Source organism: Amblyraja radiata, chromosome 12 (assembly GCF_010909765.2).
Source record: "Amblyraja radiata isolate CabotCenter1 chromosome 12, sAmbRad1.1.pri, whole genome shotgun sequence".
In the NCBI taxonomy this organism is placed as follows: Eukaryota; Metazoa; Chordata; class Chondrichthyes; order Rajiformes; family Rajidae; genus Amblyraja; species Amblyraja radiata.
In genome coordinates, this window is record NC_045967.1 from 12,122,661 (window position 1) to 12,146,877 (window position 24,217).

At 42.9% G+C, this 24,217-nt stretch overlaps 1 protein-coding gene across 1 annotated transcript in view; it reads left to right on the forward strand.

Annotated features, from left to right (window-relative positions):
* Nucleotides 1-24,217, forward strand: part of mtm1 (myotubularin 1) — a 119,969-nt gene that overhangs the window by 55,870 nt on the left and 39,882 nt on the right. Inside the window, exon 7 of the mRNA XM_033030246.1 lies at nt 23,654-23,737. Coding sequence (XP_032886137.1) covers nt 23,654-23,737 — 84 coding nt within the window. The remainder of the gene's footprint in view (nt 1-23,653; nt 23,738-24,217) is intronic.

Sequence of the window (24,217 nt, forward strand, 5' to 3'; positions counted from 1 at the left end):
GAACATTTCAACCGTTAGAAAAATATAAACAGCGCCCCCACTCGCCATTAGCAGCATATGACGTCACAATGGGGCTCATTTACATGAAAAAAACCCTCCCTTTTAAAAAAACACACAGCAGCGTTCCACCATTACATCACAATGGGATCTCATTTACTTTTTTAAAAACTTGCCGTTCCCGATAAAAGCACGCTGGACACAGACATGGACTGGGCCCTGAGCGCGGTTCCGGGCCCTGTGCCTGGGTTCGAGACAATGCGGGATCTAGGGGCTGCTGCTCCAGGCCTGCGGGGATACCTCTCTCTTCCCCTCCCGCGGTGCCAGATCACAGCATCTGCCTCTCCCTCCCCTTCCCGCGGCTCCAGAGCGCAGCCTCGGCTTCTCCCTCCCCATCCCGCACAGTCTCTCCTTCTCCCTCCATCGGCTCCAGACTGCTCGCCTCCCCCTGACAGCTACAACTTCATTGTCGACATGGTGGAGAAAACGGGGCCGGCGGTGGTTTACATCGAAATCCTGGGGAGGTGAGGAGGGAGACTTGGGGGATTGACGGAGAGGAGGGGGTAGGAAGGGAGAGGGAGGGGAAAGTGGTGGGGGAGGTGTGGAGGGAGAGTGGGGTGGATTGGATAGGGGGGAGCTGAGGAGTGGGGGAGGATGGGGATAGTGGGAGAGGAGGAAGGTAGGGAAGGAATAGGGTTTATGGAGGAGTGACAGGGCAGGGAAAAGGAGAGGTGATGGAGGGAGTGGAGGAGGAGGAGAGGGGAAAGAAGAGGGAGGGGAGGGAGTGCTGGGGGATGAAGGGGAATGGAGGAGGATAGCGGTAGGAAGAGGGATGGCGAGGTAATGGAGATAGGGTGGGGGAAGAGGGAGGAGTGCAGGGAGGGGGTGAGGGGAGGAAACAGGAGGGTTGGTGGTGGGTGGGGAGAGGGAGCATAATGAAGGACGGGAATAGGGGACTGAAGTGGGAGTGAGATGCGTTCACATTGATCTTATTTTTTATGTGATTGCCATTTTAAACTTTAAAAACGTCCACTGCAGTTTGTGAACTATGGGTGCGTGGTGGAATATTGTGTGTGACAGGGACCCAAAGGGTCCCACTTGGTCTAGTATATCTTATCATCATATTATATCTATCTTCTATCTCTATACTTATAAAACTCTGATCTTGGATGTATATTTATTTTATATATCTATCTATATACTATTAAAACTCTGTGGCTGCCGCCTGCCGTCCGGCTGCCGCCTGCCGTCCAGCTGCCGCCTGCCTTTGATTCATTGCCACGCCGAATCCAGACGCTCAATCGCCGAGATCTTTTCCATTTCGGTAGAGATTTCACTTTTCTTTCTAAGTATCCGCTCCTCATTACATTTCGTCGTGTTTAAGTACACGTTTTTAATCAAATCCTTCTCCCCCACCCTGCAATATTTCAAAAATAAACTGGCTTCTCACCCATAGAAGCAGCCATTTCGGTAGACATTTCACTTTTCATTCCAACTATCCACTCCTCCTGCTGGCCGGCGACCATAACGGCTGCTGGCGCCCGCATCTCGCCTCAAAGACGCCATATAAAACCAGTCGCACTGCTCATTCCTGAGCCGCTTGAGTTGGAGGACCACGTCTCCCGTGGGGGCTACGGGTAGGGAACGGCTGCGTTGGGGGAGCAGACCCAATGATCTTGGATGTGTATCCGTGAAAAAACGACGCGATAACGGTAAATGTTTTACATATTCCGGTAGACATTTTCCCCCTGGAGTCCAAAATTGCTTACCTGAAAATTTCATGCTTTATTTCTCGAGTTATTAATGAAAATGTTCAAAAATCTGCCAAAACTTATGAATTTAAAAACGACTGTCTTTCGCTGATGACGTCACAATGGGTCTGCATGCCTTCTTCCTCGTGCTGCGAGTGACGTCCCTCTCCGTGCCCCTGCGTCCCTCTCCGTGCCCCTGCGTCCCTCTCCGTGCCCCTGCGTCCCTCTCCGTGCCCCTGCGTGCCCCTGCGTCCCTCTCCGTGCCCCTGCGTCCCTCTCCGTGCCCCTGCGTCCCTCTCCGTGCACCTGCGTCCCTCTCCGTGCACCTGCGTCCCTCTCCGTGCACCTGCGTCCCTCTCCGTGCACCTGCGTCCCTCTCCGTGCACCTGCGTCCCTCTCCGTGCACCTGCGTCCCTCTCCGTGCCCCTGCGTCCCTCTCCGTGCCCCTGCGTCCCTCTCCGTGCCCCTGCGTCCCTCTCCGTGCCCCTCGTCCCTCTCCGTGCCCCTCGTCCCTCTCCGTGCCCCTGCGTCCCTCTCCGTGCCCCTCGTCCCTCTCCGTGCCCCTCGTCCCTCTCCGTGCCCCTGCGTCCCTCTCCGTGCCCCTGCGTCCCTCTCCGTGCCCCTGCGTGCCTCTCCGTGCCCCTCGTCCCTCTCCGTGCCCCTGCGTCCCTCTGCGTGCCCCTGCGTCCCTCTGCGTCCCTCTGCGTGCCCCTCCGTGCCTCTGCGTGCCCCTCCGTGCCTCTGCGTGCCCCTGCGTGCCTCTCCGTGCCCCTGCGTCCCTCTCCGTGCCCATGCGTCCCTCTCCGTGCCTCTGCCCCCTTCCCCCTGCCCCCTGCCCTCTGCCCCCCTCCCTCTCTAGCCGTGTCTGCGAGTTGGGGGCCATGCGTGAGTGGATAGGGCAGGGGATCGGGTAAAAGAAGCGAATGAATAATATTAACTGTGTAATAAAAATAGACTTCTGTGAATAAACAATAAAGATCATTTTACAGTAAACCATAAGAGATCTTTGAATTCTCTGTCACAAACCATTACTTTAATTTTGAAACAGTGGAACATCTCTTCCTTGATCCAATAACTTTAGAGAATTATGCAAAACATTTTCGCAGACCTGATGAGAAGACCGTTTCTGGGCAGCAGTAAATTTATGTTTTCATAATTATATTTATAAGAGTGGTGCCCTATGGTTTCTCTGGTTTACGGTTGGATTGCTCTGCAGTGACCTCTGCTGGATGAGTGTGTAAATGAAGCCCCCTGTCGCTGACATGAAAAATGGCTGAATGGATCCTTTACTGAAGTGCAGATTGCCTTTAGATGATTTAATTAATACAAGATGAGGGATTGAACTAAAAATGCCTCTCATTCAGCAAATAAAAGCAGAAAATACAGCAAATATTTATAGGCTGAGTGCAGTGGAGTGCAAGTGTTAATGGTTTAGGCTTTATACTATAAAGAATTTTCTGGGAGTTTAACAAGCTTGAGGATATGGGGTGGTTGGTTGGTGGGGGGGGGGGGGGGTGTGTGCAGGTGTTGAGGAGGGATTTGTCTTTTTAACAAAATTGCTAAGCCACAGTGAGGCAGTGATTTGAGTCGAAAACTAATTACATTTAAACCTTTGGCAAGCCCAGAGCAACAAGAGGTATATGTGCAGTCATCTGTAAAGCAAAGGGAGCTCAGATTGTACTGTTTGTGCTGAAAAACATTGTGGTGCAAGCATATTGCTGTCAGTGCTTCCCCTGTTCATTGGAAGAATTCGGTAGAATTCAGAATGTGGAGCCATAAATATTTGGTAGGCTGCCTTTTGTTCTGTTTTCTATCAGGCTTTAGACATCTTGTTGGATGCTAATGCATCAGAGGAAGAACAGAGCAAGTTTGCTAGGATCCTGGATGGCATGAGTAATTTATTTGCGAAGGTGTGTTTTGATAGGAAAGAAAATCAAAACGTGCAGATGCTGAAAACCTGAAATGGACGCAGAAAATGCTGGAGACTTTCAACAGATCAGATAATGGTGAATAGGGGGTGGCACAGTAGTATTATTGCTGTTGTAAATCCTGGCCAAAATGGAGCCAAAATAAAGCAGATAATTCACGCATTTACAAGGCCTGTTAGCCCTTTCTGTGTAAGAAGCCACAGGCTGCTAGCTGGTGCCGGGAAGTCTAGGTCCCAGATCAGTACATCAGATAAGGAGGGTCCAAGTATCTTTGTAATTGTTAATATGTATGAGAATTTTGCAGAGGAACTCCAAGGTGTTGTGGATGCATGAGTTTGATTGGATTACTGCAAAGGGATTGTAAATAATGTTGCAAGACAGTTACTCTGCTGTTTGTTGATTGGCCAGAGTGTGAAGCCCTGGCTGAATTGTTTGTGTTCCAGGGTAAATGTTGCATTATTCAGTTAAACTGACTTCCTTCCAGAAGCTTCTGTAAGAAACATTGTTTGGGATTCTTTGTAATTGGGTTGGGGAATTGTCAATAATACTTTGATGTAATTGATATGTATGATTGGTTTGTAAGGGGAACCACCCCTATGCAGTTCGGCCTCTCAAGGTTCGTTGATCTATAAAAGGTAGCCCCCATTTAGATCGCTGTTGATCTTCTGGAAGGGCACTTGGGACTGCGTGACATTTTGGGCAGTGTCTGCTTGCACGAGGCTGAAGGGCTTGGCCAGGCAGAGACAAGGATCGAACCTGCGGTGGTTTAGGTATCATATTGGGGGATTTGTTGTTCTACCAACAATTAAGTTTAGTTGTTCCAGTGCTTGACTCAGTGTTTTATCTGAACTAGACTAAGGGGGGTAAGCTTTAGGAGCATATTTACACTGTCTGGCTGCTTGGTTCAATGCTGACCTTCAGTGGCTGCAATGTGGAGCTTGCTTGGTCTCCAAGTGCTCCAGTTTCCAGCAGGGGTTGGTTGGTTAATTGGCTACTGCAAAATATTCTTAGTGCATGTGGGAGGACAATTAGAGTCGAATTGTTGGGCATGCAAGAGAGTAAGTTGCTGTGAGCCAGCTGAGTAAGAGGGTTGTATAGGAAAGAACTGCGGATGCTGGTTTAAACCGAAGATAGACACAAAAAGCTGGAGTAACTCAGCGGGACAAGCAGCATCTCTGAAGAGAAGGAATGGGTGACGTTTCGGGTTGAGACCCTTCTTCAGTTTGACAGCAACTGACATCTAATAGGATGTCTAAAGCATGATATGAAACAGAACAAAGGAAAGTTTAAAGAAGGGTCTCAACCCGAAACGACACCCATTCCTTCTCTCCAGAAATGCTGCCTGTCCTGCTAAGTTACTCCATCTTTTTGGGTGAGGGTTGATGGGTTTGCTCTGAGGGTCAGCATAGTTTCAATGGCTGAAAGACCACTTTCTACATCTTAAGAAATATAATAAAGAGTTCTAACAACAGGACTTCAGCTTGAAATTTTGCATCTGATCTTTTCACAATATTGCCTGACCTGCAAAGTATTTTCTGTATTTTTCTCTGTGTCTTGAAAGATTTAGTTTTAGTTCATTGTCACAGTGAAATGATTTGTTAATGTGATGAGATGCATTGAGTAGAAAGCAAGCCTTTGAAGTATGAGTGCTGGAAGTTATAGATACAAGATGGGTGGTACGGTGGCACAGCTGCCTTACAGCGCTAGAGACCAGGGTTCGATCCTGACTATTGCTACTGTCTGTACGGAGTTTGTACGTTTTCCCCGTGACTTCGTGGGCTTTCTCTGGGTGCTCCGGTTTCCTCCCACACTCCAGAGCCGTACAGATTTGTAGTTTAATTGGCTTAGATAAAAATTGTAAATTGTCCCTCGTGTATAGGATAGTTAGTATACGGGGATTGCTGGTCGGCGAGGCCTCGGTGTGCCGAAGGGCCTGTTTCTGTGCTGTATCTCTAAACTAAAGATGACATGGGAAGGGAAAAAGATGAACCTTTTTACTCTGCAGATATTTGAGAAGTTATGGAGTGCACCATTTGAAGACTCTGGGTATTTAAGATGACGTTTCTGAAAGAGTAAGGGGCATGGAACACAATGGACATCTATGTTTGGGACTATTGCTCATTGAAAGTAAATACCATTTCAGAACAATTGAGCTGAATATCCTGTTGTAGTGCACCTACAAGGGTGAATGGCCTATTTCATTTTTCTTTCCTTCTACAAATTACATGAAAGATTAGCTAATGGTTCCCAAAGAACAATTAGCGAGGGAAAGTTAAGCATTTGACCAAGAAATGAGCTTTCAAGATGAGCTTAGAAGAAGTTGGTGTTGGGCTCAGCTGCTTTCTTATGGAGGTCAAGGTCATGGTCATTCTCAGCTTCTTGGTCTCAGGAGCAAGAAGGTAAGTGTCGTCAGATAGGGCTGAGAAACAGCACGGACACAGGCCCTCTGGCTGAACTCGGCCATGCTGATTAAATTGTCCCATTTGCCTGTAGCTGGTCCATATCCCTGGAGGCCAGGGAGTTAGAACTATTAGTATAACAGATTTATTTATGCATATGACCACAGATTATCAAATCCTTATGTGGAACAGTGAAGTAGGAAGTATGATGAGTTAAAACTAGATTATCATGAGAACATTTGACTTTTGGAAAAATTAGCAATAGTATAAATATGTAAGGGTTTGGAATGGTGTGGTGTTAATGAGTCCGTCACATAGATTGTTTTTGATGGATGATCCTTGATTGTCATTGCTGGACTGCTTCCATTCTGTGTGATTAGTTCCCCTTATTACAAAGCTAACAGTTGTGTGACCATATCCTTACCTGTGCAAGAACACACATACATGATATGCCCCCTCAAGCTTCCCCCACCTAATCATATGATCGTTTGAAGTATTTAAAGAGGAGACAAATATTTTAGAATGATCAGGGAATTCGGGACTATGGGAAACTGGTACAAGAAAGAAGATGAAACTTAGGGAATATCAACCATGCTTTTGAATGGTGGGGCAGGCTTGAGAGGTTTCTACTCGACCTATTACTGCTCCTATTTTCTTGTATCGCTGTGCAGGTGAGGATACGGCTCTCAAGTACTTGCAGTAAGAGGCAAAGATTCTCTCATTCCATCCCTGCTAACCTCTATGTACTGCTTATTTTAAACTTGATTAAAAAGTAAACCTTTTATGTTACATGTAGCTGTACACATTTGTACATTGTATTTTGACAATTTTCATTTGGGATTTTTCTCTCTGTTTAGTGAATGTTGTATAATGTTGTATAATGTAACATGTAGTGAAAATATCATAACCAAATTATTTTTTTTCCATTATTGAAGCAGTTTCATGGTCCGTTAAGTATATCATTCTAGAATTGTTTGCAAACAAATGTCATGCTTTTAGTTCTTGCAGTGCTTCGTTTAAGCTCTTGCAAAATGCAAAGTCAACTTGAGTTTGGACAACTCTTAAGTTAACTTTTAGTGTCAGTTTTCTCAGCGTCTGAAACTTTGTGTAAAATTGCACAGTAGTGGGTTACAAGTTGGCATATTCCCAAGTCATCTGTGTAGTTTGGGGCCAGGTAGGGGTATTGAAGGAGAATAACGAAAAACAGAAGAATAAATCATAGGATGAAATGCTCCAGTTGTAACTTAACTAGCAATTTGACCTTGTTTTAATTTGGGGATATTGAAGTGTTTTCAAATATTGGCTAAATTATGTCAGAAGTTTTATTATTAAAAGGGAAACTATTATTAATGTGTGTGTGTGTGTGTGTGTGTAACAACGAAGCCCCTTTCCCAACAGTTCTGAATGACAGTTAACTCTCATGCAATCTAAAGGGCCTATCCCACTTGGGCGTCAATTGCGCTACATCATAAAAATTGGTTGGTGCGTCGTGACGCGCGCATGGCGTGCGCATGGCGCGTGGTGAGGCGTGGTGGCGTATGCAGTGACACGCGGTGGCGCACGGCACCCCAGGAATTTGGGATGCTCAAAGTCCTCGCGCGCCACCTGCATGACGCGCAAATGACGCCCAAGTGGGGCAGGCCCTTTACACTTAAAAAAAGTGACAATTTCCTTTGTTGCCACTAACAGCATTTGTATCAGCAGCAATATGCAGAAATAAAATGAGTGTTTTAAAGGGGAGACAACGTATAGGAGTGGAGAAAGGAATGTAGCATATTTTAATGCATTTTGATCTTAAAATCATCCTTCTTATTTATTCTACAGCATTGCTTAGATTTGCTGGAATATGTTCATCAGCAGATAGGTGTCTTTGTATTTTTATCGCTAAATCTTTCGTAGATTATTTTACATTGGCCTCATCAGCAACAACGATGAGTCGGCCTATAGGGAGAAGGTCCAGCTCCTAGCAGCATGGTGCGCTGACAACAACCTGGCCCTTAACTCCAAGGAGCTCATTGTAGACTTCAGGAAGTCTTGGAGCGGCACGCACACCCCCATCCACATTAACGGGACGGAGGTGGAACGAGTTTCCAGCTTCAGCTTCCTGGGGGTCAACATCTCCGATGACCTCTCTTGGACCCACAATACCTCAACTCTGGTCAAGAAGGCTCACCAGCTTCTCTTCTTCCTGAGGAGACTAAAGAAGTTCCATCTGTCTCCTCAGATTCTGGTGAACTTCTACCGCTGCACCATCGAGAGCATCCTTACCAACTGTATCACAGTTTGGTATGACAACTGCTCTGTCTTAGACTGGAAAACACTGCAGAGGGTGGTGAAAATTGCCCAACGCATCACCGGTTCCTCACTCCCCTCCATTGAGTCTGTCCAAAGCAAGCGTTGTCTGCGAAGGGCGCTCAGCATCGCCAAGGACTGCTCTCACCCCAACCACAGACTGTTTACCCTCCTACCATCCGGGAGGCGCTACAGGTCTCTCCGTTGCCGGACCAGCAGGTCCAGGAGCAGCTTCTTCCCTGCGGCTGTTACACTACTCAACACTGTACCTCGGTGATTGCCAATCACCCCCCCCCCCCCCCCCCCCCCCCGGACACTCCTCCCACCAGGAAAAATAATACTATGACTGTTTGCTCGTAAATAGATTTATTTATTGCTCATATTTATGTCGCTCTTCTAGGGAGATGCTAACTGCATTTTGTTGTCTCTGTACTGTACACTGCACAATGACAATAAAGTTGAATCTGAATCTGAATCTGAGATGGCCTGCAAGAAAAGTAAAACTATATTATGCTGTTTAATTCATGTGAATGGTACAAATTGTTTAGATTCCCAATTCCTTGCTATGGTTTCAATCAACACCATTCACACGAACATATAGTGTGAACGAAAGACTTAAGAATATAATTACTAGGGGAAACCACACTCTGATTTCTGACTTTTACAATCATCTGCAGGGAATGGAGGGATGTGGATCACTTGTAGACTGATGAGATTGGTTCATCTTGGCATCAGATTCAGCACAGACATTGTGGGCCAATAGGCCTGTTCCTATGCTATGTTCTATTTAAATTTGTGCCTATATTTTCTGCTCTGAGCAAGGTAGCCATCTGTTCATGAATTTAAAGGAAATACCTGTTGCTGTAAAAGATTCAGGAATAATTTGTGTAACTGTTTCTACAGATTTGCATGTAAATGTTTCCAGGCTATTAGATTAGGGTGGCACAGTGGCACAGCAGTAGTGTTTCTGCCCTAGCGCCAGAGACCTGACTACGGTCATTGTATGGAGTTTGTACGTTCTCCGAGTGCTCCGGTTTCCTCCCACACTCCAAAGACGTGCAGGTTTGTAGATTAATTGGCTTTTGCAAATTGTCCCAAGTATGTAGGGTAGTGCCAGTATATGGGGTGATCGGTGCGGACTTGGTGGGCCGAAGGGCCTGTTTCCACACTATCTCTAAAGATGCCCTATTTTTAAACTTTGGGTCAGATCGGCTGTTTATTTGTTAGTTGAAAATTTGCTTTTGAGGGTTTTAATGGAATCAGCTTAGCATCTAGTAACTTGTTTAGGTTAGCAAAATTAATACGCTCTTGCTTTTTGCTTTCGTAACATAACTGTTTCCTTTACCTGCTTGGATATTGTACATGATGTAAGTTTGCTTCACAGACAAACCAAAGGTTGATGAGTGATTTGCTAGCATTATGCCAGAACCTTCAACTTCCTGGCAACCCACCTACGGCACGAGAATTCTCGCTACTCTCCATGGTGTCTTCATTCAGGTCGCCGATAATTTTTCAACATGTTGAAAAATTCACTGCGACCATAATGAGGCCGCGACTAGTTCCCAGAATGTGGGATCTCCTCACGACCATGAAGGCGACTCCCGGCAACCACCCGCGAACATGTGGCGACTGCATAGTCTCCTGCAGATGCCTAAAAAGTTGCCTAAGTGGGACAGGCCCATTGGGGACTGGTGCTGGACACATCGCTATTTGTCACCCATATCAAAGATTTGAATGAGAATGTAGAAGGCGAGATTAGTAAGTTTAGAAAGGGCCCTAAAGTAGGTGATATTATAGACAGGGAAAATGGTTATCTAGAATTGCAGTGGAATTTTGATTAGCTGGGCATGTGGTCTGAGAAATGGCTGATGGAGTTTAATTCAGATAAGTTTAAGGTGTTAGATTTTAGAAAGTCAAACTAAGGAAGGCCCTGAAGAGTATTGTAGAGCATAGGGATCCAGGAATACAAGTCTATAGTATCTCGAAAGTAGCATCACAGGTAGATAGGGTGGTAAAGAAAACTTTTGGCACACTGGCCATTTTCTGTCTGGGAAGTATGGAAGTTTACAACATTATGTACAGTTGTATAAGACGGTGAGTCCGCCGTTGAAGTATTGTGTTCACTTTTAGTCATCCTGCTGTTGGAAAGAGGAAATTAAGCTGGAAAGATGCAGAGAAGATTTACAAGGATGTTGCCAGGACTTGATGGGCCTGAGATATTAAGAGAGGTTGCGCAAACTAGGACTTTGTTCCTTGCGGTGCAGGAAGCAGAGGGGTGACCTTATAGAGGTGTATAAAATTATAAGGGGAATAGATGGGGTGAATGCACAAAGTCTTTTTCTCCAGAGTGGGGGAATCAAGAACTAGAGGACATAGGTTTCAGTCGAGAGAAGGGGAAAGATCTAATCAGAACTTCAGGGCAAGTTTTTCCACACACAGGGTGGAGGATATATGGAACAAGCTGCCAGGATGTAGTTGAGCCAGGTACAATAATATTTAAAAAAAACATTTGGACAGGCACATGGATAGGAAAGGTTTAGAAAGATATGGGCCCAAACGCAGGCAAAAGCGAATAACTTAAATGGGGAATATTGGTTGGCATGGATGAGTTGGGCCGAAAGGCCTGTTTCTGTGCTCTATGACTATTAGAAAGGGAAAGATTGAGCAGGCATTCTTAAATCGATGAAAATGTTTCCTGGCATGGACTTGTAGTCACTATAAATCTCGTAATGAATATGGAGCAGTGTGAACTCTTCATCCATTTTGATTACTTTATATGGAGAATTTGACATAATGATAAGAAAACATTTCCTTGTAGAAAAGAGTTGAAACTCGACTCTGTTGGGTTTGACTTGTTTAGTACATGTTGTTCTTTTTAGAATTCTTTCCCAGTTGTGTGTTTATATACTTGTGTTCATGTGCATCAGATAAACGATCAGAATAAGATTATTTTGAAATTGTGGCAATTAAAAAAAATTACTTGTTGAATCCAAAAGCAAAACATCCCCAATGCTGAAAATTTGAAACACGGACAGAAAATGTTATTGGCAGGTAAACATCTGTGGTGAGCAAAACACTGTTAATATTTCAGGTTAATTACTTTTCCTAAGAGTTTATTGTAAGTTATGCATGTTTTCCTAAAGGCTATTTGACCACAGACATGACTCCAATCGAGAAACATGCAGACCAAACTGGGCTGACACTACAGTGAATGCTCAAGTGCTGTTGCTTTTTTGGTAGAGTTCTGATAGAATTCATATATATTTGTCCGTTGCCACAGATGCTGCCTGATCCGATCACTTTTTCCAACATTTTCTGCTTTCATTTGTAATGTTTGAATGCTGAACAAGATCAACGGGTGAAAATGAGCTTAGAGAGTCAGTCATACAGCGTGGAATATGTCCTTCGGCCCTACTTGCCCACACTGACCAACATGTTCCATCTACACTAGTTCCACCTGCCTGCGTTTGGCCCATATCCTCCTAACTGGCCTATCCACGTGCCTATCTAAATGGTTTGTAAAAGTTACTTTCGTACGTGCCTCAACTACCTCCTCCAGCAGTTCATTCCTTACACCCACCACCCTTTGTGTGGAAAAAGTTACCCCACAGGTTCTTATTAAATCTTTACCCCCCTCACCTTAAACCAATGTCCTCTGATTATCGAGTCTCGAACTTGTAACGTTTTTCAGAAAAACACATACCAATGAGTCATGTGAAAAGTAGAAGATGCAGTTTATCTGCCAAGTTCTAAATTTGTAAGTTGATTTTCCAGGATGGAATCTAAGTGACTTTTAATTTAATAATTCTGTGTAAAGGAGAAGTATCGGTGCCATAAACTAGAAACAAGAAGTCATTGTAACTGTTTCAGTACCACTTGCAGTTGTTCTATCAATACTGCCTTTTGTTTAGAGTCTTTCTGCAGTGTGTAACTTGTGTAAGAATGACAAGACCAACAGAATATTCAAAATATGGTTCAAATTTGCACATTGTTGGGTGCATTGACCGTGTGTTCTGAAACGCTGTGCCTTGTGCTAACAGAAGGTTTAATGTTGCTGTCCATAAAGTTTTGTGGCCATAAGTGATTATTTCAGTCCCAACACAATGAATTTCTTGTCCTACTTAAATACATTTCTAATTAATTCCCAAAGAAATGGAAAACAATTAAAACTTGTTCAGCAACAATTTAAACCAGTTTTATGACTCTGTACCAGTCAGAGATAGAATTCATGTTTGTTTTTAAAGTGTAGATACAGTGGATTTAGAAAGTATTCAGACCCCTTCACTTTTTCCACATTTTGTAATGTTACAGCCTTATTTTAAAACGGATTAAATTCATATTTTTTAATCATCAATCTACACACAATACCCCAGAATGAAGAAGTGAAAACAGGTGTTTAGAAATGTTTGCAAAGTAATGAAAAAGAAATAACCAAAATATCACATTTACATAAGTATTCAGACCCTTTGCTATGACACTCAAAATTGAGCTTAGGTTCATCCTGTTTCCATTTATTATCCTTGATGTTTCTACAACTTGATTGGAGTCCACCAGTGGTAAATTAGATTGATTGGACATGATATGGAAAGGCACACACCTGTCTATATAAGGTCCCACAGTTGACAGTGCATGTCAGAGCAAAAAACAAGTAATGAAGACGAAGGAATTGTCCGTAGACATCCGAGATAGGAGAGACACAGATCTGGAGAAGGGTATAAAACAATTTCTGCAGCATTGCAGGTCCCGAAGAGCACAGTGGCCTCCGTCATTCTTAAATGGAAGAACTTTGGAACCACCAGGACTCTTCATAGAGCTGGTCACCCAGACAAACTGAACAATCGGGGAGAAGGGCCTTGGTCAGGGAGGTGACCAAGAACCCGATGGTCACTCTGACAGAGCTCCAGAGTTCCTCTGTGGAGATGGGAGAACCTTCCAGAAGGACAACTATATCTGCAGCACTCCACCAATCAGACCTTTATGGTAGAGTGGCCAGACGGAAGCCACTCTTCAATAAAAGACACATGACAGCCTGCTTGGAGTTTGCCAAAAGGCACCTAAAGGACTTTCAAGACCAGGATTCTCTGGTCTGATGAATACAAGATTGAACTCTTTGGCCTGAATGCCATGTGTCACGTCTGGAGGAAACCAGGCACCGCTCATCACCTGGCCAATACCATACCTATGGTGAAGCATGGTGGTGCTGGCATCATGCTGTGGGCATGTTTATCCGCGGCAGGAACTGGGAGATGAATGGAGCTAAGTACAGAGAGATCCTTGATGAAAACCTGCTCCAGAGCATTCGGGACCTCAGACTGGGGCGGAGGTTCACCTTCCAACAGGACAATGACCCTAAGCACACAGCCAAGACAACGCAGGAGTGGCTTTGTGACAAGTCTGAATGTCCTTGAGTGGCCCAGTCATGCCCGGACTTGAATCCAACCGAACATCCCTGGAGGGACCTGAAAATAGCTGTGAATCAACGTTCCCCATCCAACCTCACCGAGCTTGAGAGGATCTGCAGAGAAGAATGGGAGAAATTACCCAAATACAGGTGTGCCAAGCTTGTAGCGTCATACCCAAGAAGACTTGAGGCTGTAATCGCTGCCAATGGTGCCTCGATAAAGTACTGAGTAAAGGGTCTGAATACTTAAGTAAATGTGATATTTCAATTATTTCTTTTTTATTACTTTGCAAAAATTTCTAAATACCTGTTTTCGCTTTTTTATTATAGGGCATTGTGTGTAGATTGATGATTAAATAAATGAATTTAATCCATTTTAGAATAAGGCTGTAACGTAACAAAATGTGGAAACATTGAAGGGGTCTGAATACTTTCTGAATGCACTGTAGACGGCTGTGAAAAGTCTTGATAATCGTCATGGGGAGTGGTGAAGGTTTAAGTGTATAAGTTTCCAGTGAGCTATTGATATCTTCTTTCATGCAAACATGAACACATTATATTTTACAAAAACAAAGTGCTAGAGTAACTCAGCGGTCCAGGCAGCATCTCTGGAGAACATAGATAGGTGACGTTATGGGTCAGGACCCTTCTTCAAACCGAAAAAGGGGCCTGACCCGAAATGTCATCCATCCGTGTTCTCCCGAGATGCTGCCTGACCTGCTGAGGTACTCCAATATTTTGTCTCTTTTTGTGTAAACAAAGTGCTCGGTGGTTACCAGTATAGGACAAGGTATACCTCTGTCAAGGTATACCATCTGCCAAGAAGGTCCATTGACTTGTCAACTGAGATTGATTCTCAAGTCTCTGAAGTGGGGTTTTAAGTCACTGCTTTGAAAAGCAAATGTCACATCTAATTTCATTCCGATAATAGACACTTACGCAATTATCTGGACTTGGGATTTAATAGTAATGTTAGAATCATTTACTTGTATCTGCATATGATTACAGTCAAGAGCCAAAGCACAAATGACCATTGAGAAACTGAAATGGAGAAGTCCATCAAGAAAATGTCAACTTGTATGACCAGAGACCTTGATGTTGTAAAGTGAACGTATTGGGCCAGTCAGGGGTCTGCCAAGAATGTTCAACGCCTGCCTGCACACGTTCTAATTGTTTAGCAAATATCGTGTGAAAATCAAACATTATCACATGTCTGAAACTTGCTAGGGCCTTCTCAAAGGCAACAAGGTTTTGGGCAATTCTTTTCCATCAATACAAACTCTCGTTGAATTTACTCTCAAACATTCTAGAAAGACTTCTGAAATTGGATAGGAGTGTCTGTGTGACTCTCCAGGCAGCCTTCTCTGAAATCATCTATGAGGAGCTGTGACAGTGTAACTTGTGGATCTTAGCAATTGCATCAGCATGGCTATTAAATATCTTCATGTGAGGGCAAAGGCAAAATGAAGATCCTAAATCAGCTCTGTACCCGAGTCGTTGAATAAAGAGCTGATATGGTGAAATGCCGCTATGTTTATATCTGAGATCTGTGATTTCAATGAAAGGCAGAGCAGGCAACCCATTTTCAATCAATCAATCAATCAATCAGTTTTATTCGTCACATTGCACATAAAGTGCAAGTGAAATGAATTTGTCAGCAGCGGTACAATGATAAAGAACACACAAACACAATAAAAATTTAACACAAACATCCACCACAGCATTCATCACTGTGGTTGAGGGCACAGAAATTGGCCAGTCCTCCTCCATTTTCCCCCGTGGTCGGGACCTCAACCCTGAGCAGCAGTTTAAAAACGATTAGTGACATATTTAAAGAAGTGAAAGTTAAGAAGCCAAGAAGTGCAGAAGACGTGAAAGGGGTGACGTCACTCACAACGCGAGCAAAGGCAGGCAGTCAGAGTTAAGTCTAAGTTATTTGAGATTTGTGAACATTTTCATAAATAACTCAAGAAATAATGCATGAAATTTTCAGATAAGGCAAATTTTGATTTCACGGGATAAATCTCAACACACACACACACACACAGACAATCAGAGTTTTATAGTTATAATAATAATAAGGATAATAAGGATGTTAGTTATTAACAGTATCAAAGCAAGTTCCTAATATGAATGAGCAGTCTGTTTTCAGTTAAGCTCTATCATGCACCAAAAATATGCTTTAGTCTAAATGTCAAATATCAGTACACAAAATTACAATTTCCTTTGCTTGGCTTCCTGTAGGCACCTTTGAATTAAATTGCTAATCAGTGCTAAATTAGAAAGTTTGTGCTGTGGGCCATTACAGATATGTTCAGAAATGATTTACATTTGTTCGCTGGAGCTCCTTTAGTTCATCACATTTGCTTGTGCTTCGATACTGTGGGGTGGTGTCTCTTGCCTCTGTCAGTGCCAGAAATGGGCACACTTCCTTCCCAGCTCCAGAGAAGGAGGAGTTGCAGGCCGTAGAAGCACCCTCACACAAGATGCCCCCGACTGGAGTCAAGCAGTGGAATACCAGGAAATGGGGCTCAGAAACACACTTGTGTCATTAAGCTGGAAAGAGTGCAGAGAAGATTAATAAGGATGTTGCCAGGACTCGAGGCAGTGGAGAGCAACTCCCGGCTGAGTCACCAACATCTTCCACAGGGTGCACCAGCGAGCCCTTCACCAGCTGTTGTGGAAATCGAACGTCAGTGGGACAAAGGGTGGTCAATTGTCCATGAGTCTGTGCCAGCTCTGTGCAAATGGAGTGCAGGTGGCCCTATGTGCTGACCATGCGTCTTTGTTTTCTCTTTCAAGGTGAATCCCTAGTTAAATTTGCCTCCACACTTTGCTGGGCAGTGCATTTCCCGATTATAATAATTTTTCCTAAAATAATAGTTTTTCCTAGTATCACCTTTAGACTTTCAGACTTCAGACCTTGGAGAAAAAGTGCAGAAATAGGCCCTTCGGCCCAGCGATCACCCTATACATTAACCTATACACACTACGGACAATTTTTTTTACTACTTACTGAAGCCAATTGGCCTACCAACCTGTACGTCTTTGGAGTGTGGAACCTTGTTTGCCAAATAGTTTAAACCTCTTTCCGTGATTTCTTCTTTCAATCACTGGGATCACCATTTCACGAGCTAGACCTCTCGTCTTTTGAACACTCCTGTCATATTTCTTTTGCACCTGCTATACTCTTAAATATGCTTCGACTACCCCGACCGCGGGAGAATAAGAGGAAGAAGATTAGACTTTATTGCCTTCCATCACAGTGAGGAATCCGCTGTGGTGTATGTTTATGTTAACTTTTATGTAGTGTGTGGCTTGTTGCTTTTTTTTTAGTATGGCTGCATAGTAATTCGGATATCAGCGTACCTTAATTGGTACACGTGACAATAAACTGACCTTGAAACCTTGAAATAGAACGTGACACTATCTTTTGCTTTTCCGTGTTACCAGGTTCCACATCCTCAAAGCCATTTCTGCATCACTACATGATGTTCGTATCTTTCCTAAAGCACGGTGACTAACATTTAGCACAATGTACTGAATTACGGCCAAAACCCACAGAGCTATTAAAACAGTAACTGATAGGTACAGGGCAGGTTGCCAGTTTACAATAGTCAGCTCCCAGTACAATAACTGAGATGAATGATCAGTGGAGTTCTTTGTATTGCTATTGATTCAACAGAATATTGTTTTGGACACTGAGAAAACCTCATGCTTTCCTTTGACTGTTACAGGAACAGGCAGATGGATCCAATAATGAGGCACTCATTCGGGATCCCACTGCAGCATCAACCTTAGTTCAGTGCATAAGACAAAGTGAGTTTTGACCAACATAATTCTGACAGGGACAAGAGCATAAATAATCAAACCATGTCGATTTTTAAAAATAATAACTTTACACAATCTCATTATTGAAAGCACTAGTCGACTTTTTAAAGACAGATACATCTAAAAAATTAGCACCCGTCATATTATTTTGATTTGTAAATTACTTTTTAAAAATCAGAAGTGAAGGAAATACAGGAAATATATTGTTGAGGGGAACAGGCCAGCCAGGTTGGTTGATCTGGAAACTGAGCACGATAAATGGACTGTGTTTGCAGTGTGAATTGAAGTGTAGATCCTCAAGGCATCCACAGGCATTTGGAAGGAATGTGAGCTCCTTCTCCATGGCATCCTTCACAACATTTACTGATGTTGTGCCATTCATCATGATTAAGTAATAGCTGTGACCTCTTGAAGGCTTTTGCTTGGTAAGTATTGCGAAACTCCCATCGGCTTTAGTTTTTTGGCAGGACGTTCAAAATCTGTGGATGAACAGAGTTTTGTGTTGTTGACTTACGATATCACATCTGGAATAACTAGCGAAAGGCAAGCATGACTTTACCCAGAAGCATGTCACTTAATCAGACTCTAAATAATGTATGGCAAAAAGGGTATTTTAACCATATGTGGATTAAAAGCATTTTCTCTTTTTAAATTCTGTAGTCTGCTATACCATTTGGCTTCGGTGTGTTAATTGATTGTTGGTAAATCTGACCATACAGTCTTACCATTTGCATTGATCCAGCGAGTTACTATTTTTCATCTAAAAGAGACAGAAAAGTATTTGTGAATCACACATCCATAAGCTAGGGCTTTATCTTTTTGGAACCGATACGCTATAATGCTGAGAATTATATCTTGTACTCTTTGCTTTATCTATTGTATTTGAGTTTGAATTGATAGTACCCTGTATGTACATCTAATCTGTTTAGATAGCATGCAAAACAAAGCTTTCCGCTGTACCTTATTACGCGTGACAATAATCATCCTAAATCTTTGAGTGACATATCCTGACACGATTTTATAGTGTGGGAAGGAACTGCAGATACTCGTTTATACCGAAGATAGACACGAGTGGCTCGACTGGGATTAATTTGTACCTGAGCTGGTTCTGATTTATGAATTTAAAATCTCTTGTGTTTGAGCCAGATGGCAAATCTAGAATGGTTTGCTTGTCCTGGACAACCATGTGGGAAAGATTGTGCAGGTTGGAAATGTGTTGGTGGGCGAGATTACAATATGGTTAGATGAATTATAATTAAAATACACTGGGAAGAAAAATTCAAAATTGATCTGTAGTAGTTTATGATGATTACAGTTGTGCTAAGAGACTGATTAAGCTCTGAATATTTTCTTAAAAAATGAGATTTGGTGGCGATTTAGATGATTAAATTGAGAGACCTAGGAAGGATGAATGGCGTGGATCTACTTCCCCTGGTATCAAGGTCAATAAATAGACGGCATACAATTACAATTGATGGTTGGAAGAATCACAAAGGAGTGCAATTAGGAAGTAGTAGCTTAAATGGCCCCATATTTGGATGGCATGGATATGATGGGCTGAGGCCTCATTATCTGTTGTGTAGTTCTGTGATTTGATGTTATATGACAAGTACATGAAGAATAGGCTGTTTGGCCTTGTATGTGTGCTGTTGTTCACAATTGTGGGTGGCCGACCAAAGCAAACCAACACCATCAATCTTGATTTCCTTTATATTCAAAAATCCAGCAATCTCTTCCTTGAATACTTCACAATTGAAGTTCCCCAAAGATTCACAAAGCTGTGGCTGCAGACATTTCTTTTCATCACTTATAAGAAATGATCGTCCTCTTATTTGGGGATACTGAACCCTGGTTAAAGATACACCAACTGGGAGATATATACATTCGAACTCTTTCAAACATCATCATAATTTAGGAGTACGTGGATAGGCAACGTTTCAGGTCGGAGCCCTTCCTCAAACTGAGGAAGGGTCTTGGCCTGAAAGGTCACCTATCCATGTTCTCCAGAGATGCTGCCTTGCCCACTATTTATTCGAGCAAGAAGAAGAGTTGAGTATTGGAGCGGAGGTCCTTCTGCAGTTGTACAGGGCCCCAGTGAGACTACACCTGGAGTATTATGTGCAGCTTTGGTCTCCAAATTTGAGGAAGGACATTCTTGCTATTGAGGGAGTGCAGTGTAGGTTCACAAGGTTAATTCCCGGGATGGCGGGACTGTCATATGTTGAGAGAATGGAGCGCCTGAGCTTGTATACTCTGGAATTTAGAAGGATGAGAGGGAATCTTATTGAAACGTATAAGATTATTAAGGGTTTTGACACATAGAGCAGGAAACATGTGCCCGATGTTGGGGGAGTCCAAAACCAGGGGTCAGAGTTTAAGAATAAGGGGTAGGCCATTTAGAATGGAGATGAGGAAAAACTTTTTCACCCAGAGAGTTGTGAATCTGTGGAATTCTCTGCCTCAGAAGGCAGTGGAGGCCAATTCTTTGGATGCTATCAAGAGAGAGTTAGATAGAGCTCTTAAAGATAGTGGAGTCAAGGGATATGGGGAGAAGGCAGGAACGGGGTACTGATTGTGGATGATCAGCCATAATCACAGTGAGTGGTGGTGCTGGCTCGAAGGGCTAAATGGCCTACTCCTGCACCATTGCCTATTGTCTATTCTTCTGAGATGCATCCTGATCTGCTTAGTTGCTCCGGCCCTCTATGCCCTAATGTTGTAACTAGCATCAGCAGTTTCTTGTTTCTGCCTTCCTAATTGTTTGCGAAACCTGCACGTTAACTCGGTGAGGTGTGATTGGAGCCTCAAGGAATATTGTTTCGACAAATAATGCCTTGAATCAAGTTGTCAAAAAGCAAAGAAGGGATGTGTGAGAAAATGATTGGTTTCTATTTTTTTTTAAAGTCAAATTCAATAGTTAATTTGATCTATTATTGACGTTTGATATTCTAATATATTTCCCATAACAAGTCACAAGCTTAAATGATTACACCTATTTTTTTTACTTTCACTGTGAACTTTCAGCTAGCTGCATATTTGGATGATGAAGGTAGTATGTGCCCAAAGCTAGAAGATTTCCTTCAGTTTAGGAACTGCTTCTGTGTAATCTGCTTAACACGTCCTTAATAACTGGAAAAGCTCACCATTTGGAAATTGAAGCCACTTTGCTCTCCAGGGTACTGTGCACTCTGGATCTCTCTCACTTATCAGTTTCATAGAGTCTAAATACGAATTCTCCCTTATATAGTTGATTTGCAAAACGACAAATTAAAATCTATTAAAATGTTGCCAATTCATGGAATTATAGATTGATATAGAGCAGTGGACCCATCTTGACCTAATAGAAGTGAACAGCTTCTTCCCTGCTGTTATCAGACTGAACAGCCCTCTCATTAAATAACACTGTAGTCCTGATCTCCCAACCTACTTCATTGTGGCCAAATCACTTTTTTTTATCTGCACTTTCTCTGTAGCTCTAATACTATAATACTCTAATACTCCATTCCACACTGGTATTTTTCGCTTTGCCCTACCTGTTTACTAGTGTGTGTATTAGTATGATGTGACTGGATAATACGCAAATCTCAGACGCATATTTTGACTGCATGTCAGTACACATGACAATTAACGAGTACTAATGCTATTTGATCCATTGTGTCAATGAAAGAACTGTCAATTAGTCCGGCTCCACTGGTCTCTCCACAGATCATTGCAAATTTCCAAGTTTTTATCCGATTCCATTTGAAAATTAGTATTACATCGCCATCTGCCACCATTTTAGATCATGCATTTCCAAATAACATATTTTAATTTCTTTATAACATTGGAAGTGGCCATTTTGCCCTACAGGTCTAAGCTAGTTCACAGAGAAATATAGTCTCTAACTATTTTTTCCAGTAATCACTTCTCCACAAATTCCCACCAACTCTCCCCTACATATACCACACACCTGCATCCTAGGGTCAGTTTACAGTGGCTATTTAATCTACTGGAGGAACTCAGCAGGCCAGGTGCTGAGGGAGTGGATGGCTGTTTTGGGTTGGGACCCTACTGACTGATCACTTTTGGGGTTGGGACCCTTCTTCAGACCTCCTTCATCCTCTACACAGATGTTGTTTGGCCTGCCGAGTTCCTTCAGCACTTCACTTTTTGCTCAAGATTCCAGCACCTGCCGTCTTGTCTAATCTACCATCACCTTTATCTTTGACATATGAGAATAAACCAGGGCACCTCGGAATCTTATGTGGTCACAGGGCAGCTTTCGGGCAACGTAAAAGATCAAGCTGGGGTTGCCAAAACACTGAGGCATCAGTTCTGCTATTCAGCTCTACTATCTGTGTCACATGGCTGCCTCTGAGTATGTCTTGCTTTCCTCAAGTTGTTGATTCTTCTGCCACGGATTATAAATCAGTAATCCCACGCATTAAATCTCATCAACTGTTGATGGGTCTGACATATTTTGTCCAGTTCTTGTAATTAGTGGAAACAAAAATACTTCAAAGTGCTGGAGTAGCTCAGTGGGTCAGGCAGCTTCTCAGGAGAACATGGATAGGTGAGATTTTGGGTTGGGACCCTCCTTCAGACTGATTGTGGAGAGAGGGGGAAAGAAAGCTGGAAGAGAGGAGGGGTAGGTAATACATTGAAACAGATCTGTGTGTGTGTTAGGGGGGGGGGGGGGGGGGTTGATAGGTAGATGGTGGAAAAAACCTAGAGATTAAAAGGCAGAATGGATGCCAGGCAGTAGGTACTGAGGTGGGGGAAGTGAATATGTTTAATTGTCCATTAGTTAGGGTACTATCTGATTCACCTATACCCCATTGTGGACATTGGACTGAAGCACAAAATGCTGAGAACACTATTCTGCACTCTATCTTTCCTTTTGCTCTATCTATTGTACCAGTTTAAACGGATTGTAATCATATCTGATCTATTTGGATCGCATGCAAAACAAAACTTTTCACTGTACATCGGGACGCACGACAATAATAAACCTAAACCAAAAATGATTGAAAAGTTGCACATTGTGAAGCTGGAGGAAGGAATGTAGGTGGATGAGGGGGTGGGGGGAGGGAGGTTGAGAAATAGGTGCGAGTCCAGGAGGGGCACAGGGGAGGAGGGGGTGGGATTGACGGAGGATGAAAGAGGGTAATTGAGGATATGTCTATGTATCAATTACTGGTAGAGTTTAGTGGCATCTGTTATGCATTACATTTTTGAGCAGATGTAATGATCCTCCCCTATGCTACAAGGTTGACCATCATTACTCTTCTAGGAAGTGCTTGCTGTGGTTCAGCCTATGTTTTCTGTTCCCATGGTTTACCCGGAATCTTCACGGGTGTGACACCCATCGTGTTGACTTCACCGGCTCAGCCTGATCTGTGTTCTTATCATTTTATGTTATTTTTCAACTGTTGCAGAAGAAACTCCAGTATTTTTAAACCTTTTTAAAATTATTACCATTAATTTGCTCCTTTCTTTTGTATTTCTATTTTGGGGTCAGTAACTCCTGCTTTTCGCAACTAATGGGACCCGAACTAATTAAATGTGCATGGATTTGGCAAGGAACCCAAATAAACAGTTTTCCCCCAATCGTTTTCATTGCTTTATTTCATACACGCTGCACATAACACTTGTTTTGTCTTGTTTAACGTGTTCCGTGCCAAATGAGCCGAGAAGAGTTTCCCAATCTTTTTCAAGTGTTTATTTCATACATGCTGCACATAACACATTTGTTTAACATGTTCTGTGGCAAAAGACCTGAGAACGTTGGTGCCATTAGTCAAGTGTATGGAGAAGGGGAAGCAGGGGAGGTGGACCGGGTCATAGAGCATTCACTGTACTTTTGTTGGAAAGTACTGCCATCAAGGGTTCAGAGTAAGTCGGCCTGCCAACTTCAGCACGGTGTGGATTTTCTGAGCTGAACTTTTGAGCTCTGTTTTGCCCAGGAGATCTGATCAGAATATTCCATAAAGACACGGCAGGAAAGTTTGATAATCATGGGAAAAATTAACAAATATATTAGTGTTCTAACAATTACTGTTATGTTCCTTTCAGCAATTTTTTGCATTTGAAAATAAAGAAACATGCTACGAAGATGGCTGGAAAGTTTATGACCCAATTGAAGAATTTAAGAGGCTGGTAAGCTGTTTTTTAGGCCAGCTTAGGTTTGAAATGCATAAGCTGTTTAATATTTGCATTGTACATTTAACAACCAAACACCATTTTTAAAGCCACACATATTCCCTTTATTTTCTCAACCAATGCTCTCTCTCATCACTGCCCCATAATGAGCTCATGTTGGAGTGTATTTAATATATACATGCTTTAATCAGCAATCAGCAAATCAAAAATTATCAGGCCTCAATCTACTTTAGTAAAAGGTTTTCACTATGTATTGATTCTCTTGAAAACAGAAATGCCTTCTGAGGTAATTTCTTGTTCCATATTTCCTTTGACCCTCCAATTTTATCTTCAATGATTTGGAGAGTTTATGGATTTTATTACTAAGTCTAAGAGTGTCAGCTGCGGCTTTTATCCACCCCCCCCCCCCCCCCAACCTGCTTTTCCCCGCGAAAACATTAAATCCGCATTTTTCTTTCTTTACCTGACTTTGCCAAA